Raw genomic sequence first — 24636 nt, 5'->3', positions numbered from 1 at the left:
TACAGAAAGTTTTGCACAAAGAGGGTTAATACAAGAGCTGTTTATGGCTATGACTTTTTCTAAATCAGGCAGATGCTCCTAAAACAAGTTATCAGAAACAAGATGTATATATTTTTGGGAAGAGGTTTGATTGCTACAGACATTACTCAAGCATTCCAAATCAGAGGGACAAGGATGTGATGAAATGTCTCATAAGAAGTATCTGAAATAAAGTGTCTGCCAGGAAGTTTATTCTGTTATAAAAGCGTATATTCTGTTTGGTAGTTTGTCCTTCCCAAGTTCAGATACAAACCAGTTTAATCAGAGAAACAGCCATCTCCTCTGCCACATCGTCACACCATGGAGATAAGGAAAGGGGGAAGATCTTAATTATTTAACAACATCGTGCACCTGATCCATTGCTCACTGGTGCTCTGCTTGTCAAGCTGAGATGATGAGGATGCTTGATTTTAGAAGAGTTTGTTAATTCATCAAAAAGCGTGGCCGGTCTGTGGTGTTACAGAAGTCTGGGGTTCACGTGCTTTTGTTACCTGTGCAGACAGCCATGTACCTAACTGTCCCTCTCCCGTCACACTCTCTTTGTCAACTCTTCAGAGCTCTTTGCTGCCCAGGGAAACATCGTTGAATGCTTCTCCTCCTCAGAGTCACTGGCATCCCTTTTCCTTGCCACAGTCTTTTGTGATTTGTCTGCAGTCCACACCTTTTTGCAGCGAGAAATACAGTTATTAACATAGCGTTTCACTATTACAGAAAGATTCTGCGACTAAATTCCTGGATTCTGCTTCCAGTCTTCCCACAGCTTTGGTATGCAAACTTGGGTCTCTACATTAAATTCAAAGGTAGTTGATTTAATGCCTAATGATTCTCTCCCACTGCAGAGGAGAGCTGTGACACCCAAATAACAATAACTGTAGAGCAAGTGTGTTCTGGTGGGGAAAAGGCTGACAGAAAGCAGCGGCATCGGAGTGCCCACCCCCTTGAGAAATGCCAGCCCAGCTCCTAAAGCAAACACAGCACCAGGCTCCCATCGAGCCAAGGAGTCAGGAACCATTAGCTAATTCTTTACTAGGGCTTTCTCCAATTTAAGTTCAAAGGAGTTGTTTTCCTTTGAAGTTCTAATTAATCCAAAGAGACTACCCAGGCAGAAGCGTGAATCACCTACGATATAATGCACATCATCCCATTACATCAATTCTAAATGTCCTTATGAAAAGTTTAAAACATTAAAGCACTACAAACGATAAACATCTTGCAGACATTTTACGCAGAGAATTTTGTTTTTTAAAAAAAACTACATTTTTCCCTTTAAAAAAAAAAGGTTTTAAACTTATTACTATCTAATAAATGTCTTCGGTCATTTTATGAATTACGTGTTTATTCTGTGCCAGCCTCTAAGCTTCACCTGGCTACAGGTAAGTTCTGCTTAACTAGTTATATTTGGGGATCCTGAATTTTAGTGGAAGAAATATGAACACAGACAGGAAGGATCTTAAACATTTCACAGAGTGAAGTTTATTCCATTAAGTGGAATAAATACCTTACTGCGGTGTATTGTTTTGGCTTTTGGTTTAAGTTCTTCTGCAACTCTCTGGGACAGGAGTAAGAATAGAAATAGTACACACAAAAAAAAATCCAGGAAAGCCTTTGATATCCTTACTGAGTGGGGAGCTGTAGCTTTCACATTCCAGAAGGGAAACGTTCATTACCCAAATGACAATCTCTGGGCTCTGGAAAATGCAGAGCTCTGCAGTTACACATTGTCCTCTGCTTTCTGAAGTTCCCCCTGGTGGTTACTTTCATCTTTACACATTGCAGAGAGAGTACATGGCTTCCCAAACCTAACATGTAGGACTTAAAACAAGTGAGAAAACAGAAGGACTTCCCCAAAGAGTTGCTATAAACTATTGGCTGGTGTGTTCTCACCGGCTGTCTCTGAAGGGCTAGATTCTAGTGGGACCACGAGCGCTCCCCTGCAGCAGTGAGACTCCTAACGGGGCAGAAAATCATTTCTCCTACCTGGTCAATGGGTACACGCGCCCTTGTGTGTTCGTCCTCCTTTACCTCCTGGGCACCTCGCATCTCAGTCCTAGGATTTCTGGTTTTGTAGACAATTTCTTCTGTGAGGAGAAGAAAATTAAAAAGCTGTTCAATGGGTATTGCAGAGAGCCGTGGCCTGGTCCTCGTATGTGCCCAGACGAGGAAAGGAACGAAGCAGAAATACGGAAGTTACTGGATGCATCGTTGCTTTCTTTCAGTGCATCTGCACTTATTTTGTCCTGTAGCATCCAAGCAAAACATATTCTTTATGGCAGTGTCCTTTACCTTGATCAGGCCAGTGCTGCGCATTCCTGGTGCTCCTCCTCCTGTTTTGTCCCGCACGGACAGGTTTAACGTGGAAAACGGACTCTTCCCCTTCGAGGCGAGATTTCCTGGCGTGCCTTTGCAGTTGTGGAAAAGCAGCTGGGAGCTTGTCTTTCTCTGCAGCTCCTGTGGTCTGCACCCTGCGACCGTCCAGCTGAAAGTATTCATCACACACTTCTGACAGGCCTTCTTGATAAAACAGTTTATAAAACAAGAAGTTTTGCAGGGCAATCCCCTAAACACCTCAACGCCTGTGACCCTTGGTCCTGACTGGTATTAACAATGTAATAACACTGTAATTAACACTGGTATTAACACTGTGTTCTCTGACTGGGGTTTTAAGGTGATATTACAAGTGTTAGGGAACGCATAAAACACTTTCTGCAGCCACTACTTTCTGTTGAGGTGGTTCAGGAAGAGCAGAGTCACCAGCACTCACCTGGGAGGCGGCACAGAGCTCACCAAACTGAAAATACACAAGGAAAAGGAAAATTTAAGAGCAAATAGCACAGATGCACGTTTCAACGGACAATCCAGGACAGCCCAGCTGCTCTATCTAGTCTCTGTTGGGCGTTTTACCCACAGAGTGAGCAGGAAAGGTATCCTGGCTCCAGAATGAATCCTCCCTGCCCTTCAGCCAAAAAGGGGAAGAGGTAAGGCCACCTCGAGGAGTTTTTCCTTCAGGCAGCAAGATTTAATTCAAGCATGATTTGGCCACATGGCTGCCTGTAGCGCCTCTCCTTTGGGACTGGTGCCAAGCGAGGATGCTGTAGCCATGGGAATTGGAGAATGGAGATTAGGGTGACATCCACTGCTCACGGAGGGACGCCTACACAAAAGCAACTGCGATCACAGCACAAACAGTCCTGCGCCAGCTGAGCCACCTACCCGCCTGTGGTATGTTTTGTGCCTGCTGTTTGGGTGGTTCCTGTAAGAAAAAAGCAGCAGATTCTCAGCATCAGGCAGAAGTCAGCTGGAGGAGAACACGATCTCCCCTTTTCACATACAAGAGAGCCCCTGGAAGTGTTTTCTTTTTTTCTTCAGGGCAGGTAGAGCACACTCCACAGTGGCACATGTTGCTGTTATTCACGCTGCCCACCGCAGCCCTGTGCTCCCCAGTGCCTGATGAACACTTAGCTGAGAAACACCCAAACCTCTTGCTTTCTCTGGACCTGAACTCCGGATTTCAGGGGCCAGCCCTTGCACCGAAAGCTTTGAAAACACATTCTTTCTTCCTAAACATCGCCCACATGAAGCAAGACTCAAGGCCTCGAGGCAGAAAGCACTGAACAGGAGGGCTACAGAGAGGATGGCTGTAGCTGAAGACCACCATGGAGATAATTCTAAACCACTCAGCCACAGCTTACGTACCGCAGCGTCTCGTACACAGAATCCTGGGGCACCAGCAGCTCAAAGTAAGGCAGCTTTTTGTACTCCTCATTTCCCACTGCCACGTAGTAATTGCCATTCACCAGCTCTTCCCCACCAGACACCTGCGTTCCGTCCAGCCTGCAGAGCCTTGAGGAAGAGACGGCCGAGGCTTTAGAGCCATCTCAAGACTGTGAACAACCCCTCAGCGTGGAAGCAAACGTGCAAAGTGGTAAACAGGGCTGAGAAAAGTCAGAGGGGATCAATCATTCTTAGTGTTACTCCAAGGAAGTACGCCGAAATATTACACCCAGTGATCAGGGAGATGCAGTAGATCTCAGCTTTCTCTTTGGGTGTCAGTAAATAGATGTACGAGGAGAAGACAGGCTGTATTTGTTGTATTAACCCCCTCTCTGTAGACGTAAACCCCTTTTTATGCCATGATTTACTGTTTGCTTATTGCTTTTTCACCAGACCACCAGCAACATCAGCCCTTCTCACAAAGCATTGCCATGGTCGACACGCTGGAGGGAAGGGATGCCATCCAGAGGGACCTGGACAGGCTTGAGAGGTGGGCTTGTGCAAATCGCATGAAGTTCAACCAGGCCAAGTGCAGGGTCCTGCACCTGGGACATGGCAATCCCAGGCACAAATACAGGTTGGGTGGAGAATGGCTGGAGAGCAGCCCTGAGGAGAAGGACTTGGGGGTGTTGGTGGATGAGAAGCTCAACGTGAGCCGGCAACGTGCACTGGCAGCCCAGAAAGCCAACCGCATCCTGGGCTGCATCAAGAGAAGCGTGGCCAGCAGGTCACGGGAGGTGATTCTACCCCTCTGCTCTGGGCTCATGAGACCCCACCTGGAATACTGTGTCCAGCTTTGGAGTCCTCAACACAGGAAGGACATGGACCTGTTGGAGTGGGACCAGAGGAGGCCACGGAGATGGTCAGAGGGATGGAGCACCTCCACTATGAAGACAGGCTGAGAGAGCTGGGGTTGTTCAGCCTGGAGAAGAGAAGGCTCCGGGGAGACCTCATAGCAGCCTTCCAATATCTGAAGGGAGCTACAGGAGAGCCGGAGGGGGACTCTTTGTCAGGAGGTGTAGTGACAGGACAAGGGGTAATGGTTTTAAATTGGAAGAGGGGAGATTTAGATTAAATATTAGGAGGAAATTCTTTCCTGTGAGGGTGGTGAGGCACTGGAACAGGTTGCCCAGGGAAGTTGTGGATGCCCCATCCCTGGAAGTGTTTAAGGCCAGGCTGGATGGGGCTTTGAGCAACCTGCTCTAGTGGAGGTGTCCCTGCCCAGGGCAGGGGGGTTGGAACTTGATGATCTTTAAGGTCCCTTCCAACTCTAACCATTCTATGATTCTATGATTGGGGTTACCTCCGATTTAAAAACGGGGAAACCTGAAAAGCAAATGAGATTGCAAAAGCAGACTAGAAATGGCTGTCTGAACTCCCAGTCCTCTGCTAATCAGAGCTGCTTGTGGTCTGGACAGAAGGGAAGAGGAGCCAGCAGTGTCTTATCTGGATACTCACTTGTTCACAGCCCCGCTGCACAAGTCGGCTTTCTCTGTCAGGGTGGCCAGGAGCGCGTCCCACTGCAGTGGGGTGCTCTTGGAGAGTGGCAGCGGGAAAGGAGGGCTCAGCAGATCCCCATTCCGGAAAACACTGCAGTAGAAACAACCGAGAGCATGCAGTGAGCCAGTATTCCTGCCACTGTGGAAGGTGGGGGGAAAAAAAAAAAAGCTATCCACAACAAATACTTTGGTAGAAGCTGTGAATTGTCCCTGTGGGGCAGCATTCCCAGGATCTCACATAGAAATTCCCTCCTCCAGCCTCTAAAAACATTTCCAGAGACCCTCCAAGGAGAAAACACCGAGGCACTTACTGTATCCTGCAGGGCGGGTGGGTGCGCTTCTGCCATCGCGTTGAGACGTTCGGCTTCCAGGGAGCTACAGTGAGGAACTAGAGAGGGAGCTCAGTGCACAAGAACAGGGACAGCCCTGGCACCGAGCCTCCCGGGGCTGGTCCCTTTTCTCCAGCGGGACCTGCCTGCCCTGGGACGCTGCCTGCCCAGCTTTCGGGCTCGCTGCTGCTGGGTGAGGTTTGTTGTCAGCAACACCAAGGCTTGGAGAGGCTCTTCACATAGCTGAGCGCCTTCCAGAACTGCCAGCAAATATCTGAGCACAGATCTGTCCCCTGCACCCTTAAGGGGGACAAAGGGACACGGCAGCAGCCCCTGCGCTGTCTCACAGGTCCTATGGACTCCTGTGGCGCTTTTGCCTGATCTCCACAGGGCAGCCTTAAATCTCAACTTTAATATCATCAGTGCCAGCCCTAAAGTCTCTCACGCCTCATTCTGCGCTCCCGCCTGTCCCCACTCAGCTCGGGGACTCACCTGCAGACCCTGGCTGTTCCTCATCCCACGGAGCTCCTTCCTTCCGTGATTTAAATAGCTGTGAGAAGAAGACAACGATGTTGCCACGTACCGCCTGGGCCATGTGGATGACTAAAGAGCAGTGAGAAAAGGAGCGACTGCTCTGCCTTGGTGCATCCCCACCAGATGCCTGGGTCACTTATTTGGGTCACTTCTGAAACGATCCTCCTCACCTTGTGGTCTCCCAGAACTTCAGGCTAAATTAAAGTCTGCTACATTTAAGAAATTCCCAGCCAAATACAACCCACTTCAGATCCTCGTGCTAAAGACACCCAGAAAACGTTATTCCTTTGTGTTAATCACCGATCCATGGGCTGAGTATCTCCTCAACAAAACATAACACACACCAGGAGCCAAATTCCTCTGACACACGCACACGGATCCCCTCAGGAGTCAAGCGATGCCACAAAACCCTCTTTAACCCTCCGTATTTCAGGATGAACCAAACCAGCTCTACTTCATGCAGCATTAGAAAACAAAACAAAACAAAAAAATAGACTTCCATCAAAGCAAAGCAAAAGTATTTGTCAGTGGAGACGGCGTGACTGCCGGCTCTGCCGAGGAAACGGGCAGCGGCAGAGCCTCCCACACGCCACACAACGGGGCGCAGGGGAGGCAGAGCAGCACCCATCAACAACATCCTGCCAGAGAACGCACGATGCCTCCCCCAACGTGTTTTCTTCTGCGAGTCAAGTGACCTTATCAGGAATATTTGCATTTTCCATGCCATCTGGAATACGTCCAGTAGTTTCCAGTAGGAAAAGAAAATAATCAGTCTGTTTTTCACTGCGTTTGTACCCCTCTTACCTCTTTTTTCCATTCGCACCCCGATATGTTCCCCACAGAACGATCTAGAGGTGCTTACTGAACCCAGAGACCAAAGGGCCATCTACTCACTCGAGCCTTTTGAATTTTTCAAAGCCGGCAGCCACGTACTGGCACCCGTCCTGCAGGTCCCCCAGCTCAGCCACGCGGCGGCCGTGCCTGGGTGTGTAGAGGTTCCTCACAGCCAAGGGCGCGCGAATGCTCTTGGTCACCTCGTTCAGAAACGCCTCAAAGGTCAGGAACCGCCGCTGGTTCACTACGAACTTCCTCCCGGGGAAGAAGGGGTCACCGTTGCGATACACCACCACGTTCTTGGCTGGAGGTGCCAGAGCTAAGCCACGGGGGCTCATCCCCGGGGGTCAAGCAAGCCCCGCTGACCAGAGAGGCAAAGAGACCGAGGTGGGGAGCGGAGGAGAGCTCAACTGGCCTCCTGCCGAGCCCAAACCCTTCCGACCAGCCGCTCTCCCGTTCCGTCCCTGCACAGTCTGGTGTGACCGGCTGTCTCCATGGATGCAGACCCAGCAGGAGGAAGTTGTGGGCCCATTGAGGCCACATCAAACAACTGCAGAGCACTTTTCTGTTTGAGAAGCAGGAACCACATAGCTCTTTAATCCTCACACACCAAGTGCTGTGAGCTCCCTCACCAGCCACTGTGGCCGCCAGGCTCAGATTAACCAGCCTGGAGGTACATTAAGTGCCAGTATCTTTACGGCAGCAACTCCCATCCCATCCAGAAGCTGTCACCTCCTTGCCATCACTTGCTACCTGACTGAGAAACGCTATGAGTTTCTGTCCTGAACAAACATCCACACCCCAGCAGACACACCACCGTCTGCGCTGAACAGGTTGCCACGGGTCAAAGCCATGGACTTCCTTGGCTCTGCCCAGGAGAAGGCACCAAGCCAGACAGGAACAGACAGATACTGAGGAGAGCTTCAGGAAAGCTTTTTATTCACAAAAAAGTCAGTATCACCAGGAACAGGAAGATCCATCTGCCACATGGGAAGAGTGATGGTTCAGTCAGCAGGAACACAGAGTATTTGCACAGAAGAGTCGGGGTCACAGTCGGGAACCACAGCACCATGTGGAAAGTCTCTTTCTGAGGGACGATGAACACCCCTGAACTAGAGTAAGTCCCTCCTTGCTCCCTGAAGCACCTGGTGTTCTCTCCAGGTGGCTCTGCCACACACAGAGGTGTTACCACGGCCAGAGATGTGCAAGTCGGGAGCCAAACCTCATCTCCTGAAGGTCAGGTTTGACGTGCCAGCGCTGCCCACCAACTGCACAGGAAAGTTAGGAAACTCTGCTCCGTACTTAGTACTTCAACTAGGTGTTCCTCAAAGCCTACCATGAAGTCCCAGATATTGCAGAGCTGTGACGTGGAGACCCATCCCAAATACACAGCTCAGATACCAATATGGGTCACCCACAGTTCAGTGGGGAAGAGCTTCTTCCTGCAGGTTCAAAGCACCCACTGCCTTCAGACACTTATGTTCCACCACAAGAACCAGCTGGTCAGAAAGCACCTTCTGCAAGTGACAGTTGTCCCAGCCTCCATTTTCCCAGACCGTCCATCTCAGCTGACAGAAATAGGGTTCTCATGGAAGGAGGCCTTACTGGGACTCCCTTCAGGACACAGAACAACCTCCTTGGCTTCACGGTTTAATCCCTGCTTTGACCAAACATTCACATTTTACAAAAATAAAAGGCTTTCTTGCCACGTTCATCTGAAGTGGGAAACATCACCCCACGGAGCTGGAGTTCTCCTCAGCTGCTGCTGTCTGTGAGGTCACGTCACAACCGCGGTGCTGCAGCTCCGCTGCTTCTTCACACCAACACAAATGCCCCACGTGCTCGGGAATGCCCTCCTATGGATCGGGAGTCCCCAACCTCCGTTTCAGCATCAAGTACTGCAGGAGAAAGAAAATCAAGTGTTAACGATTAAATCTCAGAGACCAAGAAGTGGGAAAGCACCCGCCCTCACAGATTAGCCAGGAAAACCATTGCTCTCGGCCAGAAAATGCCAGTTTCACCTTCCAAGCAAAGCAAACAGCAGCTCGTTAGGCCAGCGGGGGCCGAGGCACACGCTGGTGCGTTGTAGGGACTGGGTGATTATCAAAGTAACCACATCTCTGCAGCAGGCCAGGAGCAAAGCTTGTAACCAGATCTAAACAGCTCCTGTTTTCCTTCATCGTTCCTTTTTTTCCGCCCCCCACCCCCAGAGAAGGGGAAAAAAAAAAGTGCACTGCCAACATCCCATCCGATCCTGTTCGACACCAGTCCCACCACAGAGGGCACCGCTCTGGCCGCCCACAGGCACTGGTCTGACCCACTGTTTTGGAAGAGGCAGGGTCGGGCCCTTACGTTTTTACGGCTGACAATAGCTTGTTGCAACCACATCAGCTCCATGATCAAGTGATTTCTGTAGGACTGGAGACCTGACCGAGTTCGAGGAAGCTGCTTGATTTCCTCAAGTGGAATTCCTGCAGAGAAACGGAAGAATAACGTATTATCAGAACAAAGATTCAGACTGCACCCCCTGTCTCTCTCGCACCGAGTTGTTCTAACCTCTCCAGGATATTCCCAAAGTTTTGGTTCTCCAAGGACCTCACCACCAGGTCACTCGGAGAGCACACGCAGCATCCCGGCTCCCATCTCTTACCCAGAGAGGCTTCAAGGGACTCTGCCTCCAGGACACCGCTGTCATTTTGCCACTCCTGGCTCTCTGCTGGGGCACCGCACCCCTTTTCAGTGCATTTATCAGCATCACCCCCGGGATTTGGGGGGCTCACTCCATCGCCTTCACCCGTGGAGCTCAGTTCTTTCTCGCTCTGCAGCTGGGCTGTAGGTTTCTCACCACTGCAGCCCCAGTCCCGTTCTGGTTCAGAGGTGTCCAGCTCCTTCTGCGGGTTTTCTGCGCTGGCCTCGTCGTGCGGTACAACCTCCTTGTGTGGTACAGCCTCCTCGTGCGGTACAACCTCCTTGTGTGGTACAGCCTCCTCGTGCGGTACAACCTCCTTGTGTGGTACAGCCTCCTCGCGCGGCACAACCTCCTTGTGTGGTACAGCCTCCTCGTGCGGCACAACCTCCTTGTGTAGTACAGCCTCCTCGCGCGGCACAGCCTCCTGCAGACCTGAACGCGTCCCCTGTGTTGGCTTCTAAAGAGGCAACACGCAAGAGGTTGAAAATATATTGAAAAGAAAATATAAAGATGTGAAAGGTGGCTCTGCTGCGGCCAGAGGCTCTGTCCCAGCCAGAGATGTGCCGTTAGCAGCACTCCTGCCACCATTGTGAAATTTTTAGAGGGCTTTCCTTTCAGAAGTGCTAAAAACATTAAAGAGCTGTGCTCAGGCACTGCAGGAGGGTCCGGCCTTTCAACCGGGTGAGGTGGGTGCCTGGGGACAAGACCCACAGGGGTCACCTTTGCGGGTCGAGTGTTTGACTTGAGGCTGAGCTTCACCCAGAGGAAGAAATCCCCAGCCGGGGTCTGATGGGCACAATCAGGGAGAATCTTACAGGCTGGGGCGCTGTAATTATCGTTTTTAATTTGGTTCCTGGAACTACGCTGCAGAAGTATCATCTGCCCCGTCGACCAGGCCACGCCACCCACCATGCCCCCTCCTCAGGCTCAGAAGCCCCTGCCGTCCCGACACACGGACCTCGGGGAGGAACACGGGCCGCGGCAGGATGCGTCCCCTCCACTCCAGCTGGCTCAGGTCCCCTTCGATGTCCCGCACCACCTCCTCGTACTCTGCCCGCAGGCTCCGGAACCGCTTCCGCAGCAGGTAACCCCTGACACAGGCCTGTGGGCAGGGGTGCTGCTGGAGCCGCCAGAGACACCCCCGCCTGCCACCCCTGCCCCCTGCCACCCCTTCCCCACGCACCCCCCGGGACAGGGCCCGGCACACAATGAGCAAGCACAGCCCACATCTGGAGCCAAGGCAAGTTTTAATGAGGCACCGCCGGCCTGGCCCCCGCCGGACCCCCACGGGACAACCCCCCCCCATCCAGTTGTGCACCCCAAAGGCCTCTCCCAGCTGTGCAGCCCCCTCCCTTCTCCCGGATGTCCCCGTCCAGCCGTGTCCACCCCACAGGGACTCCCCCCAAAGGTGTGCCTCCCCACGGGGAACCCCCCTCTGCCACGTTCCCCCACAGGCCTCCCCCGGATATGTTTCTCCACGGGAGGATCCCCGAAACCCCAAGGCCTCCTCCCACAGGCCCCCACCCACCCCGGCCCTCTCAAGACCCCCGTCCCGGGCGGGCCCCCACCTGCAGGCGGGTCACAGCGCGGAGCAGCCGCCGCCACCCCTCCGCCTCCGCCTGCGGCCCCAGCGCCGCCGCCATGGCAGCCGCCTCGGCAACGGGGGGCGCCGCCTGATGACGTCATCCGTTCGCGCCTCCAGGCCCCGCCCCCCGTCACCGCCCCTTGTCACGGAGGGTCCCACCAAAATGGCGGCGGGGGGGGGGGGGGGGGGCGGGCAGGAGTTGGGCGAGTGCTGTCGCCTCCCTCGGCCCGTCCGCGGGGAGGGTGGCCCCGCTGTGGGGCTCCCGGGGGTTGTCCTGGTGGCGGCCCCCCTTCCTTCCCCCCAGCCGGGCCGGGCGCAGGGTCAGGGTGCGGCTGCCGCATCCTCGGGGTCAGGGCTCTCGGCCAGGTGCAGCTTCTGTCTGAGCGCGGGTCAAGGGAAAGTGCTGTCCCCCTGGCACCGCCATCAGTGCCACCTCCACCACCACCAACCGCCATCGGCGCCACCTCCACTGCCACCACCATCACCGCCAGCCACCACCATCACCGCTACCTCCATCACCGTTGCCACCTCCATCACCACCACCACCTCCCTCACCGCCATCGCCACCATCACCGCCACCTCCATCAGCATTGACACCTCCATCACCACCACCTCTACCACCACCACCACCTCCCTCACCGCCATCGCCACCATCACCGCCACCTCCATCAGCATTGACACCTCCATCACCACCACCTCTACCACCACCACCACCTCCCTCACCGCCATCGCCACCATCACTGCCACCTCCATCAGCATTGCCACCTCCATCGCCATCACCTCTACCACCACCACCACCTCCCTCACCACCATCACCACCACCACCGCCATCGCCTTCCATCACTACTGCCACCGTCACTGCCGCCACCATCAAGCCCCGTCTCAGGATACATGGAGCTGCTGAGCTCCTCCAGCTGCGGGAGGCAAATGACAAGGTTGAGGCACCAGCATGGAGGCCAGGGCCGGCGGGGATGCTGGCCGTGACAGCGGGGCCGGGCAGGGGACGAGGGAGGTGACACTCACATGTGCCAGCAGCTGGTCCAGGTTCCGGTCAGCCGCCACTTTCTTCTGCTCTTCAGGGAGCTCCTCCACGCAGACGTCAAGGCCGAAGTGCAGCCGCGCCAGCTTCTCCTGCATCTCCCGCACGTGCTCCAGCTGCTCGAAGGAGCACTCCTTCCCTGCGCCCGGGGCCAGGAGCCGTCACAGCCCGCCAGCCCCGGCCGCCCCAGGTCCCCTGAGACCCTGGAGACACCCCCCAGCCCCTCACCAAAGGCCTGCAGCTTTCCCGAGTGGAAATCGCTGAGGAGGCTGAGCAGCCCTCCCTCCATCTCGCAGACGTCCGACACATCGGTGAGGAAGCTGTGCTGCAGCGGAGCCCCCCGCGCCGCCCCCACGCCGCCTGCCCGCACCCGCTCCTTGCTCGTCCTGCACGGGGTGGGGACACAGAGGGGTTGATATCACCCACACCCCGCACCGGGGAGGCCATCAGTCCCCCCCAGCGCTGGCACTGACCGCCTGAGCCGGGCGCGCTGCCTGGGCGAGGGCAGGGTGGGCAGCGGCAGCGCGAAGGATGTGCTCTTGCTGGGGGGCAGCGGCCGCGGGGCCCCGGGGGGCACCGGCTGGGCCAGGCAGGCTTTGGGGCTCCGTTTCTTCCTCCGGTCCTCCATCCCGGCGGGGGCACTGGACGGACACAGCTCTCAGTGGCCCCTTCCCCGTACGGGGCCTCTCGTCCCCAGGGAGGATAGGGGTACCCCCACGGGGAGGCGGAGGCGGCGGGAGGGCCGAGGTTGGAGCTCGGACCCCCTGTTCCCGGGCGGCGGGGGCTCAGGCTGCGGCGTTATCCCGGTGTCTGCGCTGGAGCATGGCGGCGCGGAGCAAAGCCGGGGCCCGACGCGCGGCTGGGAGCTGCCGGCCTGGCCTCAGCCTCTTCCCCAGCGCTGCAGAAAAGAGGATTTCGGCCACGCGTGTCCCGGCGCCCAGCAACCCCAGCTGCCCTCAGGGGCACGGACCGCGGGGGGGACCGTCACCCCGGGGGCACCGGCCGAGCTCCCCCAGGGACCTTCATGGCGGCGAGAGCCCCTTTGTCCGCAGCCTCCAGCCGCAGCGGGGGGGGGGGACGACACTGACCTGTGCCAGGCCCCCGGCCGGCCGGTGGTGCCAACCCAGCTGTGTCCCCAAGCCCGCCGGACACCCCCAAGCCTGCCGGACACCCCGAGCCCTCCGGACACCCGTCCTAGCCCCAGGGCTGGGATTTGCATTTAAAGGGAAAGGGAACTTCCTCCGGCCTGTCCCCAGGGCGGTGGCACTGCCGGACACCGGCTGCCCGAGCGGCAGGATGGCGGGGCCTGGCCCCACCACCGGCATCAGCTTCGTGCGGGTGTGGGGAAAGGGCAGGATCCGACCCCAGGTCCCCACCTGCCACCCCTTCCAGCCCCCCCCCATCCCGCCGGGATTTACCCCACGTCCCCCCGGCGTCACCGGACTCGTGTGACCACAGGATCCATCTCTGCAGGAACGAGCCTCCCGCCCTCCCGCGGGGGCGAGATTAAGGACAGGTCCCGTCCCCCAGCCTACGCGGAGCTGAAGGCGGCTGCTTATTTACATCCTTGCGGGACTTTAAGCCGATCTCAGACATTTTGGAGGCCGGGGACTGGCCAGGGGGGGAGTCGACACCCCCTTTCCTGACCTCACGGGGCAGGGGGGCACTGACGCAGCCCACGGCCGAATTAATAAGGAACAAGAGAGGCGGCGGCAGCGAGGTTGGGTGCATTTCTATTGGATATGAAGATACAATAATAGTCCCTGCAGGGGTTCTCTCTACCGTAACAGGGAAAAGAAATTAAAAAAAAAAAAGGGGGTTTGGTGACTTCTAAGAGGTTTTTCTTTTCCTGACAGAGCGGGAAGAGACGTGCAGAGCCCAGCTGCAGCCCTCGCCCAACGGGGTGCTCCCACCAGGCTAGGGCCACATTCGCCTCCTCGGGGGCTGCTGCTAGAGGCAAACGCATTCCTGCGTGGGAGCAAGCAACGCTGACAGCGAGGGGACGCACGACAAAGCCACGCTCAGCGCCAGGGAACACATCCCAGTGGATTTTCAAGACTTGTGGCTCTGCGGAGACTCTTTAGACCCCGTCTCTGCTGCAGACAGACACCTTCGTTAGACCTGGAGTCCCTGGGGAGGGAAGGGGGGACGCGGAGGCAGCTCCCCCGGCAGCGAGGCAGGTCCTTCGCGATGGCACCGTACAAGGGCGGAGAGAAGAGGCAGGAGCAGCTGCGTTGCTGGAAAAGAAGCCAAAGCTGTTGCGCTGAACACATCACTGCGAGGAAGGGCTCGGGCCGGCTCGCTTCTGCTACAAGCCAAAGGAAGGCAACGCTGAAAATAGCATCTGTTGTAAAGAGAAGCTGCAGCAAGGAGTTTCCAACCAAGTAGAGATCTCCCAAAAGAAGAGCAAAAAGAGTCTTGAGAAACTAAAAGAAATGGCCCAAGCCCTGTGCCCGCAGGCCCCACGTCTGTCCATGAACAACCCCCCCCAGCACAACAGGGTCCTTCGGGCAAGCGCTTCACCCCGTGGGCAGCGGCCACAGGGACCTCCCAGACACAGCTGCCCTTGGGATGCTCTTCTGAGAAAGCAGAGAGGGAAAGGAGAAAGGGGGGGCTGCGACAGCACCAGCAGAGCCGGACCGAGGGGCCTGGGGGGGGGGGGGGGTCAGAAGGGACCAGCCCACAGCACGGTCCTTGCGGCCATTCGCCACAAGCAGCAGGTTGTGGGGCAGACACAGGTTTTACCCTCCTGGAGCCCAAACTCTGTGGATGCCTCCGAGACCACCCGCTCCGCCCCCAGGGATGGGCCACGGAGGTCCCAATATGGGGGCAGAGGGGCTGAGGTGGAGCCTCCCCATCCCCTCGCACGACTGATCACACACGCTTGTGCAAAACACTTGGGAATTAGAGCTTTGGATTAACTGTTTAATACACTTGTGCACATGTGCGTATAGCAAAGAGGCAACTGTGAATCATAAGGCTATTGAGACATTGGCAGGTTCTGGGAAGAGCAAAGGCCCCACGGGAGGGACTGGGTGAACTGGGCACCCCCCGTTTCTCTGCTTCTTTTTGTCCCCATTCAACAAATGAAGCCCCCACAGCAGAGGGGTTGTCGCCCCTATTTTCTCAGCTCCCACTCGAGAGAGCTGCCACCGGGGCACGAGGAGCCACGAGCGAGTCCGGGAGCTCCCTCCTGCCTGAGGCAGAGGAGGGAGGGAGAATCCAGCGCTGGGAAACGCTTCGTTTCTCGGCTGCTCGGCTCCGTTTGCTTTCGCTCGATGCCAGAGTCAGTGTGAAGGTGGAGGCGGCGACGCACCCAGCCGTCCCCGCGTCAGGGCAGAGCCACGCACCCTCTTTCCTCAGCTGCGCTCGGATTTTGGGGAGGCGCATCCTGCCAACGGCAAGGTCTTCTAGTGAAAGGGACGATCGCTTGAGTCTCCATATATTAGTTATTCACGCACACGCAGGGAGGTGGGTCATTCTAGTTTTCATGTATATCCATATATAAAGTGTACGTTGCCCTGCACATATCATATATATATCATATATATATTTATAAAAACTTTAAAAACCCTCCAAAAACCTAAGCTAGGAAATCTCAAATCCGCAGGAGGGCTGTCCTCTCGCGCCTGTCCAAGGACCAGGAGAGGGGCATCAGCTCGAGTCTACGGAAACATTCACGTTACCCTCCCTCGCCCTACCTCTGCCTACGCCCCGGGGGGCTCACTCACAGCCCCGGGGGCCTTCCTCAGTCCCGCTCTGCCCCAAGGCTCCTATGCTCAGTTCTCCCAGGCTCTCGGCGGGATCCGTGCTGTGCGTCGGCTTTCCCGAGTGAAGACAATCCTCAGCTGGGCGCTGCTCCGCTGAAGAACCTCCCGCCGCCGCCTCCGAGCCGTCCCGAGATGGGTCCTTCAAAGGCTCCAACAGGTCCGTGTCTGCCCGGGGCGCGTGGGCACACAGGTCCTGCACCTTCTTATTGAGGTCGTTGCGCTCCGTCTGAAGGGCTCGGCACAGTTTCTCCAAGCGCTGGATTTTCACCTGAAGCCCCTCTAGCTCTTTGTCCCGAAGGGTTTTCTGTAAATAGAGAGGCAGTTCAGACTCTACCACACCGGAGACAGAAAGGGGGAAGAGATGAAACCTCAAAGGGAACTTCAAGGGGAAAATACTTGTGACCAAGCAAACGTTTGGCATTCAAAGGACCCGGTGCTATTGTCACTGCTTCTTCCTCTGCCCCCACAGAGGCCAAATGCTGCTGAGACTGACTCCTTCCACGCAACTCTGCACTAATTAACCACCTTCTGCCACACCACAGAGGGCTCCCGCCACCACGTACAGGGAAGGAAATCAAGCTGAAGGGAAAACCATCACCCCATACCCAGGCTGGCTGAAGACAGACAGGAGTTGGCCCCCTACCCCTCAGCACATCCCCAGCCTCGCACAGCGCAGCCGGAGCCTCCTCACCTCCTCAGCCATTTCCAGGAGAGCCTTGTTGCTGCTCTCCCAGCGGGAGCGGTACATAGTGGTCTCTTTCTCCAGCTTCTTGATTTTCTTAGTCATCTACAGAATCAAAGGGACAAAAAGGGAACAAATAAGCCACAGGCAGAGGCGCTGCAGTCAGTTACACCTCGCGTGTCCTCAGATGAGCAAGGTCCTGCTGTCCCGGGAAAGGTCCCCTTGTGTCACTGCCGTCAGCGTCACCCAAGGGAAACACTGACCAGGCACCGACAAAGCAGGAGACAGGGGTGGTGCTGCTCGTTCTGACACAGAGGGGACACAGAAGTCACCGTGCAAGGACAGTATCAAATCTTCTACGAGCAGCCAGCTCGTGCCTGATTTTAATACCAGCAAAACTAAATAAAACTACAGAGCTGAGGCTTTTCCAGCTCGTGGAAGCATCGAGGAGAGACCGACAGGCAGGGCCTCCAGCCCGCGCAAGCGCTGCTGAGCAGCCGAAGTGTTACCCACCTTCTCCATCTCCTGTTTAAACGTGGTGAACACTTCACTGCTTTTGGAAAGGGTGTTCTGGAATTCTTCAAACTTCTCCGTGTAGAGAGCCAGCTGCGGGGAGAGACAAGGTTACAGCTCCTCACCACGGCACCTCCTGACAGTCTTCCCCAGGAGAGGCGAGAGGTCCGCCAAGAGCTGAGCGAGTTCTCTCGTGACTGGACTTTATGACAAACAAACGGGCAGGACGGAGCTGCTCTGCCAAACTTGGGTACCAGGGAATGTGGAAAAATTCTTTGTCATGGAAACATCCTCAGAGACTGATGTGTTCCGCAAACATCTCCTGCCCTTGGCAGGAGGAACTTGCTGGGTCCGATTCAGCAAGGTATGACCACACAATTCTCCCAGCACTGGGAAAAGCGCTGGGAAAAACCATGGCCCCTTCCTCCCAAACAGCGGAATTGCTGGAGGAAGTCTCAGCTCCCACTGTGCTGACAGGGGCTCACCGATACCAAACCCAGCAGCGATCCTGCCCCTGTGGTTTTCCACATTAAGGAACTCCAGGTTGTTCCTCGCTGAGGGAGGAAGGAAACCAAATAACCAGGCCGAGCACACAGACTGGGTAACTCACCTGCTGCTTGAGATGGGTCTCCTGCTGCTTCATCAGCTCACACATCCTCTGCGATTCCACAGCTTCCTTCAGCAACTAGAGAAGAGAGAAACAGTCACCTGGCTGCCACCAGGGAAAGCTCTCAACATGCCCCTGCAGGGCTGGTACTTGGCCTGGAGACAGGAGAGGGCTGGGAGAAACACAAAGAGGGCTCTGGCCTTGCTCCTGAAGGAATGGTCACTGCTGGGCACGCAGCAGAGCTGGGATGGGTGGGTCTGATTTGGGCTCTGCTGTTGGGATCCAACAGCAACCAACCTCCACAGAGGGACAAGGCAAAAAGCAAAGTGCTCGCAACCGTCAGAGAACCGCTGTAAGACTTACAAAGTCCTTCTCCCGCTGGTGTTTCTCCTCTGCCTCCTTCAGCATTTCCTGCGCCTGCTGGAGCTTGGCGTCCACCAGCTGCTGCTGCAGGTCCTTGTGTTTGAAGACCTTGTCGATGTGCTGCCGAGGGAACACCACCAGTCACTGACAGGCTCAGCCCAGTCCTTGCTGCCCGGGAAGTGACCCCAAGGGAAGAGCCCAGGGGTCCCTTCTCCCCTCCAGCAGCAGAAACAGGCTTCACTGGGCGGAAGGGATGTACCAGAGCAGCCCTACACCAGGTCTCCCGCCCTGACCCACCTCCTCCCGCAGCTCGTACTGCTCGATGAGCTTCTTGAGCCGCTCTGCCAGCTCCATGTTCTCCTGGCGCAGCTTGGAGTTCCTCTCGTTGTGCTGCTCCATCTGGAGCTGGATGTCGTTCAGCGTCACCTGGAAGTGGGATGTCACCTCCCTCCGCTTCTCCTCTTCCTCCCGCGTACGCTGGACACCCTCCTCCTGCGTGAGGAGGGCAGAGACAGCAGGGACACGTCAGGCTCTGGGCTGAGCAGGGAGGTGAGCAAACTGCCCAAACTGCGATGCTTTGAACCCACCCAACCTCCCACTATCCCTTAGATCAATCAGGAAGGGACTCTGGGCCTTTCCCCTCCCTTTCTCCAGTGAATACTCCCCAAAATAACACTCAGGTACCGTGGATAATGATGGCTTAACAGCAAAATTAAAGAGTGCCCTGGATGGCAGACTGTGGGCAATCATTGGTAAAGGTAAGTTTGCCAAAATGGCTCACGGCAAGTGATCCAAGTGCTTGGGATGAAGCAGCTCCTGAAACAGTGCCCAGGAGGCACTTGCCTTGAGGGTGCGGTTGTGTCTCTGGAGCTCACGGCACAGGCTCTCTAGCTTGCTGCGGGCCAGGATGGCTTTGCTGTGCTCGCTCTGCAGGTGGTCCTTCTCCTGCACCAGCTGCGTCTGCTTCTTCTGCAAGATCTTCATCTGTTTCTGGGAGTTACGGTGCTCTTCCAGCTGGGACAGGGGAGCAAAGGGCACAGATGTAGCAAAACTGACCGGGACAATATGCTGTGCCCCTACGAGGGGATGTGGGGGTCAAAGAAGTGCTCTCTGTGCTCTGAGGAGGAGGACGAGAGCTTTATAACGCAAAAGAAGCCACTTTTGGGCAGAGCAGGACAGACACAACCCAAGGTCCCCTGGACAGGGACTTTCTCCTTCCTGAATTATATCCTGCTGGAATGTGAAACACTTGCACGTTCACCCAGCACCTCCACACACATGAAGCTCAAATGGAGCAGAGCTCTGAGCGCAGGGAGAACCTCAACACATCCCCTTGGACACGCGCAGACAGTCCCACACCTCTCCTTTGTACCAGATCCACGCACAGAACTAGATCCAGGCCTAGCTCTGGTTAAATGCACCACCAGGCTTTGTGTGGCTGAATGTAGCCACACGTAGCGACACAAGGACTCCGCCAAACACTTATTTCTTGTTCAGAAATTATCAAGAGAAACGCAGCCACTGAATGGCACAGAGAGGAGACATATCCGTGTGGTCTCCTGTCCCAGCTGGGCCTGCAGAGAGATGGGGACACACGGGCTCAGCACAACAGACCTGGCCACACGACGCTCCTGGGGCGTTCAAGGAGCAGAGAGAAAACAGCTCTGAACTCCTCTTACACACAGATTTGCCAAAAATACTCCTGTCCACTCTTACACTTCTGCAAATGGCAACGCCTGGCTGGACCAAGCAACATCTGTCCTCTGATACCTGGATATCCAGCGCTGCAGAGATTCCAGGACACACGCGGCAAAGCCACATATGTGTTCCTGGCCTGTCCCTCTTGATATCAAGAAAAAAAAAAAAATATCTCGAGCCACCTCCTGCCTCCTCAGGCAGCTCCCGCGCTCGCTGCTGCAGTGTCCTCCCCCAGCCCGGATCGAAGGAAGGAGCGCTCACCAGCTCAGCGTATTTCTTGCACAGCGCTGCTAGTTTCTCCTCTGGCGTGCTCAGGGTGTTCAGCGTCTGCATCAGCAAAGTGATTTCTTTGCCTGGAATGAGACACAGAATTAAAACCAACCAAATAAATAAATAAATAAAAGAAATAAAATCCCTTACGCAGAGTTCTGGCTCATAAGGGTAAGGACAGGAGAGACAGAGCAGGTCTCGCAGCCGTGCCTGCTCCGGGCCAGAGTCACCAACTCTGGTGCCTTCTCGGGGCTCTGCCCCACAGATTTCCCCACGTACAGCGGGTGAACGATTGAAGCAGCTGGGGAGAGACCTGGTTTTCAGAGCGGGAAACCACCACTGGCTGAGAGAAGGGAAATCCACAGGATTCGGAAGATTCCTGCACCCAGGAGCAGTCAGTGCCTTTGCAGCACTCGGTGCGTTTCCTCACAAACCACAAAACAAGATGCCGTATCGTTTCCAAATACTGCTGCACATCACCCACCCGAGGACCTCAGACCAGGACAAGTGCTTATTTCACTGAGGGTAATTAGTGCAGTGTGAAATCAGTGTCTGCACCGAAGTTCTCGGGCCAGTGGCACAACCAGAGCAGGGAACCTCTTACCTAGGCCCTTGGCTTTCTTCTTTTCCTGAGCCTTCTTCTGATCCCGCTCCCCACACTCCTCGCCGGGTCGAAACTCTTCAGTCCCCTTCATACTTTCCTTCTCCCCGTTCATCTCGGGGCCCCCTGTCTCCTGGTCACCGTTCCTGGGGGACTCGCTACGACACTTCTCGGCTTCTTCGGGCTCAGCGGGCTCGCTCTGCCCGCCGTCCTCTCCAGGCCCCTCCTGGCTGGCATCCACACAGTATGTGTTCAAGATGTCCTCAAGCTGTCTGCTGAGCTCTTCAGAGACGTCACGCACGGCAGGCCGGGAGGACTTGGTGTCCTCCTGGGCAAGAGGAGCTGTGGGAGACAAAAGCATGAGACGTTCCCCCCGACACCGTCTATTCTCTGGGCTCTCTCAGCACACGGCAAAGGGGAGGGTTCCCGAGCACCCCACCGCACCAGGGCCGCCTGAACTTCCAGCAACACAAGCTGCTTTGTTCTGGCCGCGTCTCCAGGCAGCTGCCCCGACAATGGAGGTGAATTCCTAACAGCCTTTCCTTTGATCACGAGAGCATGACCAAGCCCCTGACATCTGTCAAGAGCAAAAATTGCCCCCCCCCCTCCCCACCATCCTTTAAGGAAAGCAGGTTGTGCCTGAGCTTTCCCTCACAGGAACTGCCTGCTGATATCCCCAGAGCCAGACTTTTTTACATTACAATGGATTGTTAAACCTGGGTTAAACCTCTCTCCTCACATCCAAGAGCAGCTCTGCCCTCTCAGATCAAAGGTGTCTCCTCCCCAACAGCAGACACTCGGGGAAAGAGCAGGCACCACGTCCTGCAGGACACTCTCCTTCCAAAGTTCCTCCAAATGAGAGACTTATAGCAGCTGGTCATTAAACTAACCCTACTGGCTGTGCGTTTCCTACATCCCACATTTATTAGGCATCAGAATACAAGGCAGGGTTAATTTTAATCAAACACCTACTCGCTTAGACCTGGGTTTTGTCTTCCAGAGTTATTTTATGAGGCGCAAGTAACGGGGCAGGTGACTCAACGTAACGCTGCCCCAGGGAAAGAACTGTCTGACATTTTCCAAATGCAACCCTCAAGGTCTAAGAAACAATAAACAACCCATCGTTTTCAGGTGAGAACTGACTCCAGGCTTTAGTCAGGAAGCGGTAACTACAACTGTACACACATACAAATAGGAAGAAACCAGGGGTTTCTACCCAGAAATCACAATATATATATATTATACAAGCCAAAAGAGCTGGATCCAAGAGCCCACCCTCACACACAGAAAGCACCAGCCTGACTCTTCCCAGGCTCAAAACTCGCCCTCACGCGTTTCCTGCCCCGGGGACCCCCCACCTTCCAGGGGTGCCGCGGCCTCCGGCGAGTCGCCCTCCTCCAGCACCAGACCGCTGCTCATTTTGGAAGAGCCACCAGACCGCGGGGCTGCTTTGATTTCCCCGCCTTGGTTCTTCATGGCGACTGTTCTCCCCGCTCAGTCTCCACAAACCCTAGAGAAAGAGAAACAACGACTACGCTTAATTCTACGTCCTAACAGCCTGGAGGATTTTAGGACTCATCAACCTGGACCAGGAAGGAACTTGCTCTCAGCAGAGGCTGCCACCCACAGCTCCGCGCTGAGTGAAGCATCGTTTTGTGTTTGATTTGTGCCTCGCCGCGAAGGTCTCCATGGCAGGATAACTCCTCTTCCAGGCGAGGAGAGCTGGAAGCGGCCCCTCCTCGGGCAAGGCAGCATCTCCCGGCTCACAGACAGCACCGCAGCTTTCCCAACCCTCTGCCCATGGCCTTCCCAGCCCTGCCTGTCCTCCCCCCTCGCCCCTCCTCCCCCCCCTCGTGTTTTACTTTTGGATTTCAAAACTCAGAGCGGTCTGTGCACTCGGACAGAGAAACCCCCTCCCTGGGGGGGAGGATCCAGAGACCAGAACCTCAACAGAAAGGTCAACACCCAGTGGAACTGCGTGCCCGGCTGAGGAAAGCCCACAGCTCCCCAGCAGAGCCGGTGCTCAGCGTCAAAATGATTAAACCGGCACCGCCATGAGCCAACCCGAACACACCGAGCCCAAATCCCGGCTCCTCGCTCCTCGTCCTCTCTCCCTCCTGCAGGGTACGAACGTCCTCACCCTTCCCACCCGCACCCTCCGCTCTACTTCTGAGGCTAATTAATTAGGGAGCGGAGGCAGCCCACGGCTCCTAGTCTAGAGGCAAGGAGACTGTCGCAGGAGAAGCGCAGCAGGACGGCTTTTCTCGCCCTTTCGTGGCGGTTACAGGGAGACCTCGGCTTTTCCCCGGAGAACAGCCCAGGACAGGGCTCGGGAAAGGTGTTGGGGGGGGAAAGGCAAGAGAAAATGAGCGGCGGCGGCGGCCAAGCCCATGTGTCACCCACCCACGTGCGGGCTGGCGGCCGTGCCCGCTCCCAGCGGGGCTGCCAGCCCCGACGCACGCCCCGCACTCGCCCCGCACTCGCCCCGCAGCCTCGGGCGCTCTTTTTTTTTTTTTCCGCCTCCGCTGCCGTAAATAGCGCAACTCCCGCGCAACTTCCCGAGGCTCCGCCGCCACCTAACCCCCCCGCCACCCCCCGACCCTGGGAGGGAGGGAGAGAGGGAGGCGGCCGGTCCCGACCCCCCCCTCGGCCCTCGACCCCCCCTCTACCCCCCCCCCCCCCAGGCCTCCCTCGGCCTCCACACACCCCCCCCTCCCCCCCCGGCTCCCTCTGCCCTTGACGCTGACACCCCCCCCATGCCCCCGTTCCTGCCCCCCCCCCCCTTAATGTTTTCCCTAATTAGCACCGACCTCCCTGCCGTATCCCCATGTTCCCCCCCCCCCTTTTCCCGTTCCCGGTACCCCCCGGACCAGCGCCCCCCCCCCCCCCCCAGCACCGCAGTGACGTCATGCACGCACCCCCGTGGCGTCAGCTCCAGCCGTCTGACGCAGGTCTCCCCTCTCTCCTCAACCAATCAGCGCGCAGAAGCCGGCGGCCCCCCGGTACATGGGAGGGCAGGGCCGGAGAAATTGGGGGGGGGGGGAAGGAGGAGGCAGCGGCCCCCTCGCCGGTGCCGGTGCCGCCGCCGCCCGCCGCGCTGAGGGAAGCGGCTCCGGCCCGGGCCTCCCCACGGCCGCGCGCTGCGCATGCGCCGGGCCGAGCCGCCGACCAATCAGCGCCGGGGAAGCGCGGGGGCTGCCGGGAAACACCGGGGAGAAGCGGGAGGCCGCTACGGACTACAGCTCCCGGCGTGCCCCGCGCGGGGGGCCCCGCAGGTTGGGGGGAGCACACTACAACTCCCGGCGTACCCCGCGCCGCCTCCCCCCCCCGCCCCAGCCAGGCCTGCCCCGCCGGTAGCGGCCCGGGGAGCTCCGCCGCCATCCCTGAGGGAAGGGGGAGCCTCCCCCCCGCCCCGAGAGGGGATGTTGGCCCAGCCGCCCCCTTCACCCACCCCGGGGAGGGAAGGGCAGCCCAGCCAAAGGCCATACTCCGCTGAGAGCCCCCTGCAAGTGCTGACTCCAGCTCTAGGGGCCAGAGGAGGCCACGGAGATGGTGGGAGGGCTGGAGCCCCTCTGCTGTGAGGACAGGCTGAGAGAGTTGGGGGGGTTCAGCCTGGAGAAGAGAAGGCTCCGGGGAGACCTTAGAGCCCCTTCCAGTCCCTAAAGGGGCTCCAGGAAGGCTGTGGAGGGACTCTTGATCAGGGAAGGGAGGCACAGGATGAGGGGTGATAGCTTCAAACTAAAAGAGTGAAGATTTAGACTAGATACAGGTTAGAAAGTTTTTATGTTGCAGGTGGTGAGAGCCTGGCCCAGG

General features: G+C 56.5%; 4 protein-coding genes across 5 annotated transcripts; all 4 read right to left on the bottom strand.

Moving 5' to 3' along the window:
- Positions 1-582: 582 nt before the first annotated feature.
- Positions 583-7344, bottom strand: DCDC2B (doublecortin domain containing 2B). The gene is made up of 10 exons (XM_074161844.1): positions 7067-7344; positions 6131-6188; positions 5621-5697; positions 5269-5400; positions 3733-3879; positions 3250-3289; positions 2756-2827; positions 2323-2515; positions 2018-2117; positions 583-697 (listed from the first exon to the last, which is right to left on the bottom strand). Exons 1-10 carry the CDS (start codon positions 7342-7344, stop codon positions 583-585), a joined length of 1212 nt encoding a protein of 403 aa, XP_074017945.1.
- Positions 7345-7919: 575 nt separating this feature from the next.
- IQCC (IQ motif containing C) lies at positions 7920-11338 on the bottom strand. Its single transcript, XM_074162142.1, has 5 exons — positions 11264-11338; positions 10654-10797; positions 9657-10152; positions 9359-9477; positions 7920-8904 (listed from the first exon to the last, which is right to left on the bottom strand). Exons 1-5 carry the CDS (start codon positions 11336-11338, stop codon positions 8863-8865), a joined length of 876 nt encoding a protein of 291 aa, XP_074018243.1. The 3' UTR covers positions 7920-8862.
- Positions 11339-11601: 263 nt separating this feature from the next.
- On the bottom strand, positions 11602-12947 carry CCDC28B (coiled-coil domain containing 28B). The gene is made up of 5 exons (XM_074161843.1): positions 12793-12947; positions 12548-12705; positions 12304-12458; positions 12172-12194; positions 11602-11659 (listed from the first exon to the last, which is right to left on the bottom strand). The coding sequence occupies exons 1-5, from the start codon at positions 12945-12947 to the stop codon at positions 11602-11604; spliced, it is 549 nt and encodes a 182-aa protein (XP_074017944.1).
- Positions 12948-15219: 2272 nt separating this feature from the next.
- TXLNA (taxilin alpha) lies at positions 15220-23965 on the bottom strand. Of its 2 annotated transcripts, XM_074162059.1 has the most exons (12): positions 23742-23962; positions 22182-22333; positions 20827-21165; positions 20214-20305; positions 19098-19268; positions 18552-18746; positions 18255-18374; positions 17895-17969; positions 17285-17377; positions 16781-16876; positions 16021-16393; positions 15234-15710 (listed from the first exon to the last, which is right to left on the bottom strand). In XM_074162059.1, exons 2-11 carry the CDS (start codon positions 22297-22299, stop codon positions 16043-16045), a joined length of 1650 nt encoding a protein of 549 aa, XP_074018160.1. In that variant the 5' UTR covers positions 22300-22333; positions 23742-23962; the 3' UTR covers positions 15234-15710; positions 16021-16042. The 2 variants fall into 2 exon arrangements, with proteins under 2 accessions (XP_074018159.1, XP_074018160.1); XM_074162058.1 differs by having other exon boundaries at positions 15220-16393; positions 23742-23965.
- Positions 23966-24636: the final 671 nt, after the last annotated feature.

This window comes from Numenius arquata, chromosome 21 (genome assembly GCF_964106895.1).
Source record: "Numenius arquata chromosome 21, bNumArq3.hap1.1, whole genome shotgun sequence".
Lineage (NCBI taxonomy): Eukaryota > Metazoa > Chordata > Aves > Charadriiformes > Scolopacidae > Numenius > Numenius arquata.
Note: the sequence above shows the minus strand (reverse complement) of the source record. Positions and strands in the feature narration are given on the sequence as shown.

Coding starts and splice junctions, on each gene's coding strand:
- IQCC (XM_074162142.1), bottom strand. CDS start 11,338: ATGGCGGCGGCGCTGGGGCCGCAGGCGGAGGCGGAGGGGTGGCGGCGG. Junction 10,153..10,653: donor GGCCCGTGTTCCTCCCCGAG/GTCCGTGTGTCG, acceptor TTGCCTCTTTAG/AAGCCAACACAGGGGACGCG. Junction 8,905..9,358: donor CTATTGTCAGCCGTAAAAAC/GTAAGGGCCCGA, acceptor TTTCTCCTGCAG/TACTTGATGCTGAAACGGAG.
- TXLNA (XM_074162058.1), bottom strand. CDS start 22,299: ATGAAGAACCAAGGCGGGGAAATCAAAGCAGCCCCGCGGTCTGGTGGC. Junction 21,166..22,181: donor GGCCGCGGCACCCCTGGAAG/GTGGGGGGTCCC, acceptor TGTCTCCCACAG/CTCCTCTTGCCCAGGAGGAC. Junction 19,269..20,213: donor GCAAGAAATACGCTGAGCTG/GTGAGCGCTCCT, acceptor CCCCTGTCCCAG/CTGGAAGAGCACCGTAACTC.
- DCDC2B (XM_074161844.1), bottom strand. CDS start 7,344: ATGAGCCCCCGTGGCTTAGCTCTGGCACCTCCAGCCAAGAACGTGGTG. Junction 3,880..5,268: donor TGCAGCGGGGCTGTGAACAA/GTGAGTATCCAG, acceptor CTCTTCCTCAAG/GCTCTGCAGGCTGGACGGAA. Junction 2,118..2,322: donor GCAGCACTGGCCTGATCAAG/GTAAAGGACACT, acceptor TTCTCCTCACAG/AAGAAATTGTCTACAAAACC.
- CCDC28B (XM_074161843.1), bottom strand. CDS start 12,947: ATGGAGGACCGGAGGAAGAAACGGAGCCCCAAAGCCTGCCTGGCCCAG. Junction 12,195..12,303: donor TGGACCAGCTGCTGGCACAT/GTGAGTGTCACC, acceptor TGCCTCCCGCAG/CTGGAGGAGCTCAGCAGCTC. Junction 11,660..12,171: donor GAGGAGCTCAGCAGCTCCAT/GTATCCTGAGAC, acceptor ACCCGCGCTCAG/ACAGAAGCTGCACCTGGCCG.